The 10,591-nt window shown below is 29.7% G+C and overlaps 2 protein-coding genes across 7 annotated transcripts in view; both read right to left on the reverse strand.

Annotated features, from left to right (window-relative positions):
• Window positions 1–4,770, reverse strand: part of LOC106683004 (kinesin-like protein KIF9) — a gene marked incomplete in the record, with an annotated part of 78,223 nt that extends 73,453 nt beyond the window's left edge. Inside the window, 2 exon segments of one of the 2 annotated variants that reach the window (XM_067049600.1) lie at window positions 979–1,124; window positions 4,525–4,770. In XM_067049600.1, the coding sequence (XP_066905701.1) occupies window positions 979–1,124; window positions 4,525–4,611 (233 nt within the window). 2 annotated transcript variants of the gene reach the window in all.
• Window positions 4,771–4,908: 138 nt separating this feature from the next.
• Window positions 4,909–10,591, reverse strand: part of LOC106680203 (protein RER1) — a 20,497-nt gene continuing 14,814 nt past the window's right edge. For 4 of the 5 annotated variants that reach the window (XM_014419854.3, XM_014419773.3, XM_014419925.3 and 1 more), the window contains one exon: window positions 4,909–5,554. In XM_014419854.3, the coding sequence (XP_014275340.1) occupies window positions 5,498–5,554 (57 nt within the window). In that variant the 3' untranslated portion in view covers window positions 4,909–5,497. The remainder of the gene's footprint in view (window positions 5,555–10,591) is intronic. The other variant, XR_001343110.3, reaches the window with a different exon arrangement.

Raw genomic sequence — 10,591 nt, forward strand, 5'->3', positions numbered from 1 at the left:
ATCGTTAACTCATATTTTTGCATCTTATTTTCCTTATTATTGGATTGGTGATTTTTTAACATAATTTCAGTAACTTCTATTTTAGAAAAAAAGAAAATGCACTTTACAGATCCGAAATCGGACCATCCGTTCAAGAGTAAATAGAAAAGTAAATTCTGGTGCGTCCCAGGAAGGGTACATTTAGCCTTAAGGCGGATCCACATGTTGGCCGCTCGCCACGAATCGGAGGCTTATACAAATCCTCGGTAAACAAAGAGCGGACCATCCACATCTCAGTGTTATTCAGAGAGGCAAGCATGGCGGACGTACTAGTGGTTTCAGCCGTTGCACTTGGATTGTATTATTTTTATTACAAAAAAATAAATTGAAAGGAAATTAAATATCAAAAATAAAATAAAATATAAAACTTATTATAAAAAGACCCAACAAACACCTTTAACCTCCTAACAGCTCTCAGTTGCAACTAGACAAAGAACAATGGTGTAGATGCTACACGAGCGCTCTCACGAACCCCTTTGATCTGTGTCCAAAAACCGACTCTGGACGGATCGGCAACAAGCTTAGGCCAACTCTTACAAGCCACCCATCCACATGCTCGTGCATGTCTGAGTTCGCCATGGCTTGGCCAACATGTAGAGGCCCCTTTCCACGCCATAACAACAATGATGGTAAAAACTTCAATTTATAAAATATTCCACTTAACATATTTTACAACCCAACGCCTAATTTTATTTCTGTATTAAAGTTAGTTGTAGTCAGATGGTCAAGAAAGGTACTAACAATGGCAGAAAAAGTATTTATGCTTGTTTATCATAATAGCTTTTCTGATATTTTGTATACCTTTATCGACCGCCATTCTACTCCTCTCCTCTCTTCCTACAATCTATTACATACGGCAAACTAACACTGTTCATTTATGTATAACTATATATATAAAACATATTGGATATTTATTAAAGAAGAAAACTGTTGGATAACTTTTGTAGTAGATCCTTTGTCACAACCGCTCGATAATATTCTTCTTGGGAAGCATTCACGTATATTCCATCCACTTTGAACTGCCAGTAAATATTACTTCCAGATTTACCTCTCTTCAGATCGTCAAGGCTCCTCAGATAAATTAGCTGGAATAAATATTGAACAAAATTAATCAGAGTAACAAAAGGAATCAACATTAATTGATTTTACTAAAAGTATAATAATATTTTATCGTAAATAAAATATTAAATTGGATGCTTGTTGGAGTTTTCTCCTTCTAAATGCTCTATTATTAAGTGAAAAACACTAAAATAAATTTAAAAGTTACTAAAACTAATATCAAAAATTGCCATGGAAACGATATTTATTTATCAATGGTTCATTCATGAATAAGGTTCGTATCCATGGCAACTTTAGCCATTAGTTTCAAATTCAGCCAATTTTCGCCCATCTCTCTAGAATCTTGTGATCGTAGTTTAATGTTCACCAGGAATTTTGAATTCAGCCAGAAACGGGGTTCTAGGACTCAATAGGGGTATTCATGATCTTTGGTTTAAAATGTTAAAGCGTGTTAAATGGAAAAACTCATGTTAAATCGAAAAAAATTGCCTTCTTTTGCCGTGGTAAAACGAAATAACATTTAACATGACAGTCTGTTATTTGGCCTGTTAAATGGAGAATGACGTCACACAATAGACCAGTTGAGATCGCCGCCATTTTTGTTGTGACAGCTCAGTTCTTTCGTGTGTTTGTGGTATTCATATCCCTGTTATTAAACCAGAATGGATAATTTTAATGATACATTTGAGAAAAAAAAAACAATGTAATTTCATTCTACTATCTGAAAATATGTAAACGCTCGCCAGAAAAAAATCTCACTATATGAACCATGTAATTATTCTTAGGGGACATATGTCCCAGAATAAAGTTATTTTTTCATTTCATTTCATAAGCTAAACTTTCACACAAATTACACTTTTCACTCATTCTAGGCATGTAATTAATTACTTAAATCAAAACTGAAGTAAACAATAACATGAGGGTCTGGAAGGAAGGTTATAAACATAAAGGCTTATACAACAAGTTGCTGAGAAAATCCGCTAGGGGCTCTTATGCATTTAACGTTTAACATGACTTTAAATAGGGCTGCTCACAATCTTATAGTTATAACATTTAACATATCATGAATACCCCTAATGTTGTGCAGCATTTTAGTGTGGATGGGGATCTTAGAGGGGGTAAGCTTCCAAGCCTTCACGGGGCGTGGCTTTAATCCCCACCCCAAAACATCATTTTTGTTCATGAGAGTAGGATTATGGATACCTCCCTAATTCTAACCTTTCCCACCTATAAACTCCATATTTCCTTCTTAAAAATCCTGTAATTTCAGCAAAAGCTAGAATACCTACAAAATTGAAGAAAATATGAGTTGGATAGGTTAAAAACTGTTTTGGGTTGATGTGGAATGATCCATTCTGAAATTATTTTGCAGACTACTGGTCTAGAGGAAGATGGCCATGTTTATTCGATTTACTAATCCACCAATTTATTTAATATTTTTTTATAGAGCCAAATAATGGCGATTGATATTCCTGAGAGAGAGACACTTTGCTTAAGAAAATGTTGATTGACTGAGGCATTGAGTCTTAAAGCAAAAATTCATATGGCATGCCAGTGCAACAATGTTTTGGGTCTAATAGTCCCGGACAAGGAACCCAAGTGTTATAGAGAGCAAACCAATCAAGTATTGCCTGCTACATGCAATTGATGTTTAATTTTAATGAGTGAACACGTTTCCATGGAAATCTGCACAAAATTTGTTTAAAATATTAAGTCCTATATGCAGTATCTTTGTTAACACTGCCTCGAATTAGAGGAATCATTTTCTAAAAATATTATACTTTTTAAGTTACATCACAAATATAATAACTTTTCCTGATTTATTCTTTGGATACGCTCAGGTCTGTACGCCACATAGTAACTCATAATCAAAATTATACAATAAGCTTTTATATTTTTATTACAAACAATTTGCAACTTATTTAAAATATAAAAACCAATATAGTGTGCATATCATTTCATTCTTGCATATAAAATTAACATAATCAAATCAGTCAAACAACACATTTGTACAAATAAAGAAAACATCCTTCGGTTAAATTCATAGGATTGAAAGTCACAGAGAAAAAGATGCAATTTTTACTTTTTTTTAGAACATAAAAATCTCATTTGGTAATTCATGGCAATTCACTAATTCCTTTTCATAATTTGAATGAAAACAAAAATAAATAATATAAACACAAGTGATCAGTTTTAATGATTGGAGAAGGAGGGGGGAGGGTGCGGTCAGCAAAGAACAACATAAATAAACAAAACCATATTTATTTATTTTATGCCGACGTTTCGATCTGAGTTTCAGGTCATCATCAGGGGTTATGGCGTAGAAGGTAGGCCTACAACTGCTTTGATCAGTTTTAAGTTTAAATTGGGCATAAATCTATTATCAATAGCAAATTAAGACGTTTAAAACGAGAAAGATTATAATAAGTAATCTTGTAATAATAATTGAAAATGAGCAACAAGGTAATTTTGTATCTTCATCATAAATCGTGTTAAAACTATCTAATTAAGTTTCATGAGTAACCTCCAAATATAGTTTGCTTTAACTTTTATGCTTTGATTTGAGTATTTGTTATTAGTATCAAGGTTAGCAATGTTTTTTTTAGGGTAATTCTTCTTGTACTGAAACATTTAGGCAGAAGAAATTAAAAATTAAATTTGACAGCAGATAAAGATCTAAGAATATATTTTAACTGTTAAATAAAGTTTTGATCAATTCATCCTTTTTTAAAATAATTTTACACCAAAAATTAATTACTCTCCTCAAATATAAAATGTTTTGAGATCATTTAAGTTTTAATAACCTAATTATAAAAATTGTAACAGCAATTCTTCTTGTACTGAAACATCTAGTCAGAAGAAATTAAAAATAAAAATCATCAGCAGATAAGGACATAAGAATAAATTTTAACTGATAAATAAATTTGTAATCAATTTCTTCTTCTTTTTTTTTTTACTCCAAAAATTTATTATTATTCTTAAATATTGAATATTTGGTGATCATTTAGGTTTTAATAACCTAATTATAAAATTTGTAGCAAATAAGGACACAAGAATAAATTTTAACTAGTAAATAAATTTGTAATCAATTCATTCTTTTTTTTTTTTTAATTTTACTCCAAAAATTAATTATTATTCTTAAAAATCAAATATTTAGTGATAATTTAATTTTTAATAACCTAATTATAAAAATTGCAACACCAACAAAAAACAAGATAAATAAACAAATATATTAAAAGAAATAAAAAAAATGATAATTAAATATTTTTTATTCTAATAATTACCATCAGGCATTTTGTAAGGCTTGTTGTAAGATTACAATTGATTTTCAATTTAAACATCTTTTAGTTTTATAAATAAAAAACAGAATTGAATTTATACTTGTTATGAAACTTTAACGCTTATCTAATGAAATCATTTACTCACCTTTTTATGAGTATCTAACTTCACATTGTTCCAGTCTTTATGAGATGAAGGAAACGCACGAACAAGAAACTGTGTTTCTGGTAGCATTTTATAACATTTAATAAAATATCCAGTTCAGAACGTAAAATAACTAATGATTAATTGAAAGGTATTCTATAATTTTATACAGAGTATTTTTTATAATTTGATATATCTACAATCTACTTATTATGATAAGAGTAATTAAATATGATTCAATATTTATTCATTGTTACTTTAAATGCAACATATTTTGCTGTTTTAGAATACTCATTTTTATTTTTAAATAACCACATGTAAAATTTTTATATTACTTTTTGGGAAACAATACTGAGATTTCAAAGAATTTACAAAATAAAACAAAACTTTCAATAGATGCTTCATAGATCTTTAATTTTTCTATATAAATGTTTTTTTTTAACCTTATGATATAAAATTTATCTAAACGGAAATTTAAAACGCTTCAAAGCGCACATATTGTATATACAAAACACTTTGATTGCTTGTTGATATCTTCTGAGAATATTATTTACAAATAAATAGACAAACTTAATCAATACTTCACAAAATAAACTATTTAACAAAAATGAAAAGCATTTTGATGCTTTCAGAAACAACATCCCATGAGACAAAGCAAAATCAAATGAAACAAGATAATTCAAAAAATCTATTTTGAAAATTTCATTCTTTGTTTGAAACAAAGTTTTTTGCTTACAATTAAATCAATATAATACAAAATTTGGTTTGGCAAATAGACATTAAAAAAAGAAAAAAATGAAATTAATAGAGTATAAAAAACAGAAATATACATTAATTGACGATTTAAGATTAAATGAATTAAATTATTAACACATTTATTAATTTTTAAACTGAGAAATACTGACTATTCACAATAATCGATAAAGGTAATAAATAAAAAATATTAGCGGTAGAAAGGCGATATTCATACTGTAGGTTACTCTTTCGGGATCTGAGGTTCTGGTATTGAAATGAGTGGTACAGTCACCTCTGCCTAGAAAATAACATATGTTTAAATTAAATATTTTATTTATCATACCAATAGAGAATTTGAAATATTATATAGTATTAAAAGATAGGCACTTATCAATTTGGTGAATTTTTTTTTCTTATTTACTGTTATCTAGATCCTATCTATCAAATATAATGAAAGGAGTATTTATCCAAATTAGAAATCAACTAAGGGGTTTAAATTAATTAATAAATAAAAATTATAACCTCTATGTATAGAAAATCTCTCTCTCTCTCTATATATATATATATATATTTTATTTAAATATTCAATAGATAATTTCTTTATATCAAACAAAAATGTTTGCATTTTTAAAATAAAATATAAATGCATGTTTTACTCTACAATTCTTAATTAAATATGCATGTAATCAGTTATATGATTTAAAACTGAAATTAAATCCACAATTTGTGAAATTATTTTATCATCTTTGATTGTTCTATATACATAGAATATATATGTAGAATGTACTATAAATATTTGTAAATGATGAAAAATTGTGATTTTTCTATGTATCAACGTTTGGTATATTTAACTCACAAAGTTTCATTAAACCTCGAGGTCTATTCGTCAAATGTTAAAATCCTTAACTTCCTAGTTAAAATTAGGACAAAAAGAGTTAAATAAATAAACAAAGAAGATATGTTAGTGTTGGCAAACTAATACTAACTATCCTAAGATCAAGATTTTTTAAAAAAAAAGTTAGAGGGCTCTTTTTCACTTTTTTGAAGGTAATTTAAAAAGCAATTTTTTTAAATCTATATTTCTGTTAATTTTCTGAAATATTTGTATTTTTTAAAGGTAGAACATTTTTATTGACAGCGGAGGCTATCCTTATGAAAGTGTCAAACCTCATCTTTCACCTTGTGCTAAAAACTGAATGGCCATAAATATTCCTTCAAGTTAGAAAACAGGAGGTACATCATCGGCTAAGTCTTTGATAATATTCCTTCAAGTTAGAAAACAGGAGGTACATCATCGGCTAAGTCTTTGATAATATTCCTTTTAAACTATTGCAGGAGAGGGATGTTTTGATAGTTGAGTTGGACAAGTGTTGTCGAGAATGCTAATGCCCATGCAAATTGTTCTTTCTTTACGGTTCTGAATTGCCCATCTGAGTTTTTCATTATTATGAAAAATATCACCTGTATTTGTGTAGTCCCAGCAGAAATGAAGTCTGCAAAAATTCAATCAAACTCAGTCAGTTAAGTCATGGCAACTGTGTGCTGGGATCAAAAGAGGAATTTTTGGTCAACTTTAAGACTACTGGATGATCATGGAACAATACAATACATACTTCCTATAATTCAGACCTAGCAGCCAGTGACTGTCTTCCAAACCATGAGGTGAAAGATGAGATCCAACGCTTTCTCAAGGCCATGGGAGGGGAGTGGAACGACACGGGCATAAAAAAAGTGTCACAGCTTCTTAAAAAATGAATTGATTGAAATGGTGATTATGTTGAAAAATAGATAAAAGTTTAATCTTCAAAGTGACGTAAATATTATAGGAAATAAGGATTTTGTCTTTTTTTAAAAATGGGAGACCTTACATTTGGGATTAGCCAAATTGATTAAGGCAAGAATAATCTGTAAAGAATTTAAATCTAAAAAATATCGAACTAACACATCATATTGTCCATATGCATTTAGTCTTCAAGTAAACTAGTTATTATTTTAGTTGAAATAAACGAGATATTATTTTAGACAAAGTAAACTAGATCTTATTTTAGTTGAAGTAAACAAGATACTATTTTAGTCGAAGTAAACTAGAAACTAAAAAATTTCTAAATTTTCTAAATCCATATAATAATGACGATATACAAAAGAAATTGTTAACATCTAACAATCCTGAAGAAATAGGCAATGTCACGCAGTGCTTATATTCAATAAATAAATATATTTAGTTTGGAAATAATAAATAATAAAAAAATCTAGAAAGTATTTTAGTCAAAGTAAACTCGATATTATTTTAATTATATGTTTAGCTCAAAATAAGAGACCAATTCCAAAATAATAATGAGAACCACTAAAACTCATGAAGGGTCTAGGATTCAGAACTTGGAAAGGAAGTACTGTTTTTAGAACTATGGTTATACAAGGAGGTGATTTTTCAAGATCCTGCACCACCGCCAAATTTCCCCTCAATTAAGGTGCCCACTTCATAGAGACTGGGTGGACCATGACCAACCCAAAAGGTTGTCTCAAGTCTACATTTACAGAATAAACAATTATCTCCCACAGCCAGATTCTAACCCGAGTCCTTGGAGTGAGTAGCACAGCATCTTACCTCTGTACCAGGTCGCTACACAAAAGTAATAGACAAATTATATATTAATTACGATTATTTCGCCCCACTTTGCAGGGCTGAGCCCAGAAAATAGAATGATGTTCTACCCTAATAAAGTTAATTCTACTTACTGAACTCACACCTGCTAGTTAATTCTACTTACTGAACTCACACCTGCTAGTTAATTCTACTTACTGAACTCACACCTACTAGTTAATTCTACATACTGAACTCACACCTGCTAGTTAATTATACTTACTGAACTCACAACTGGTGTGAGTTCAACACCTGCAAAGTGGGGTGAATCGTTGGATACTAATGAATAGTTTTTACTTTTTTGATCCCCATCCGGACCATCTTCCTAAAATAAATATTTATTGTACCCTAGGCCAGTGCTCGGCAAACTTAACCAGTTAAATAGCCTATTCTCCACCATTAGAGATGTCTCGACAACTTTGTAAGAGCCATAGTATTAATAAAATATACATTAAATAACACATACAACATGATATAACAATTTATATAAATAATGTATTCATATATGTAGTATATTATAGTATAAGGTAAGAAATTTTAATTAATTGTAAAAATGTCCTAGCATTTCCTTAGAAGGTATAATGGAATCAGAGTTCGTTTGGCTTCTCAATTAATTTGTAAAAATGTTCATATCAAAAAAACTTTGGTCACATTTTTATGCCCAGCAAAATACTGAATAGGCACAAAAAATCTTAAGTTTTTCAGCTCATTTAAATCCAATAAAATTTATAATGTTCATTCATAAAGTATTATTGAATTCATGTGAATGCCTAATGCAAAGAACTCATTATCCTAAGTTATATATAATATTCAAATAAGCAGCGCCTTATCAATAGTTGACTTCTACATCAAAAATCATATTCTTTTACAATATAACCAAATGAAACAGCTTATTAATGTTATTTAGTTGGCAATTCACTAAACCCTTATCAGATTACGAGGAATGCAGCCCATTGAGCATTTGCCACTGCTTTCCAGAATCATTCTTAACATACTCTTCCTGACATGGTGGAAAAATGTCTCCTAGATAATTCCTTCAGCAGAACCTTGGGGAAAAAAGGAATTTGGAGGTTTTGAGCAATTCTTAGGCAAGTCGACCTGCTATGTCACTGCCAAAAATCCACAATATCTCAGTATCCAAGAGGACAGTTCTGTTCTACACTTCCACACTCTGTTAGAGCTTAAAATCAGTATTTTAATTTTTTTTTAATCTGTTCAAGACTTAACAATGGTAATTGGAATCAATAAGGATAGCAATTCTGCCATCTTTTCTGTTATTGAGTTTTTCTGATGCCTTTAGTTCAGCACTACCTTTCTTATCAGTTCGAAATCGTAAACTCTCCTGAGTAGCAGCCACATACTCCTGGATTTATAAAAACATAATGCCACTTGTCTTCTTTACACTGAACCGAATGAAACTATCCTGAACCTTTTGTTCATTTCATTAGTTGAATCTGCCCTATCTCAAAAAACATTTATGAGAAGAAAAATAAAAATCAAGCAGTTGTGAGACAATTAATTCACAGATTGTATTAACATGAAGCACTGCCACGGACGTCATTACGGGAAGAGGATAGAGAAGTTTGATCCTCCTAATCTATTGTTTCTAAACATTATAATTTCAATTTCTAAACATTATAATTAATACTAGGTTGATGCATATGAAATGTCGGATTTTTAAGTGAATATATAAAACTGCATAACTTTTTTCACAAGATGTTTATTTAATCAAAATATCTTCCATCCGCTTCAATAAACTTTTCCCAGTGGGGCTTTAAAGTATAGATGTCTGTCTTAAAAAAATTCTGATCTTTAGAATCAATAAATTCAGATATCAAATTTTTCAGGTTGTCTTTATTTTTATACTGTTTAGCCTGTAAAAACAGATTCAAATGTTTAAAAAAATGAAAGTTGTTTGGCAAGAGATCCGGTGAATAAGCTGGGTGCTAAAAACCTTCATATTTCAATTAATTTAATTCCGCAATTGTTCTGTGCGATGTATAGTGGAAAAGGAGTGGATCATGCTGATAAATAAGTTATGGGCAGTTTGTTTTGTAGTGAAAAATTACCTGACCGAAATTTTTCAAACCAACGCTTCACTTTTTGATCTTTAACAGTATTATCCCTAAACACCTGTTTTATACTGCAGGCAGCTTTTGCAGCATTATTATCAAGTTTATACTCATACAAAATATTACATAAATACCAGTGGAATTCATATCGGTACAAAATTCAAAACAACTAACAAAAAGGAACACTAATAAGAAAATCACCTTTGTTGTAATGTGACTAGCGATGGACATATGAATTAGAAACATGGAGAGGTTATGCCAAAAACAAAAGCGTAATGAAAACAGAAAGAGAAATATTTACATGTAAAAAAATCCAACATTTCATATGCACCAACCGACTTTAACAGCTATATTATTTGAAATAAAATTTATATTAATATAAGACATTTACTGATTTAACAATTCAAATAAATAATGTAGAATATAATGAGTTCCTTAGTTTTGAGAGACAAGGAAATATTCTGTATATGATTTATTGCGACAATTAGAGATGCACAAATCATTAAGTAGAATCAACTGTTGACAGTTTTCTAAAGACAATTACTCCACTGTCAATGGATAAGTTTATAAAAGCTCATAATTAAAAGGTTAAGAAAAGTTGTCTATATATATATATATATAT

The sequence above is a fragment of the Halyomorpha halys genome, unplaced genomic scaffold, assembly GCF_000696795.3.
Source record: "Halyomorpha halys isolate HHAL.00 unplaced genomic scaffold, Hhal_1.1 Scaffold2.1, whole genome shotgun sequence".
Lineage (NCBI taxonomy): Eukaryota > Metazoa > Arthropoda > Insecta > Hemiptera > Pentatomidae > Halyomorpha > Halyomorpha halys.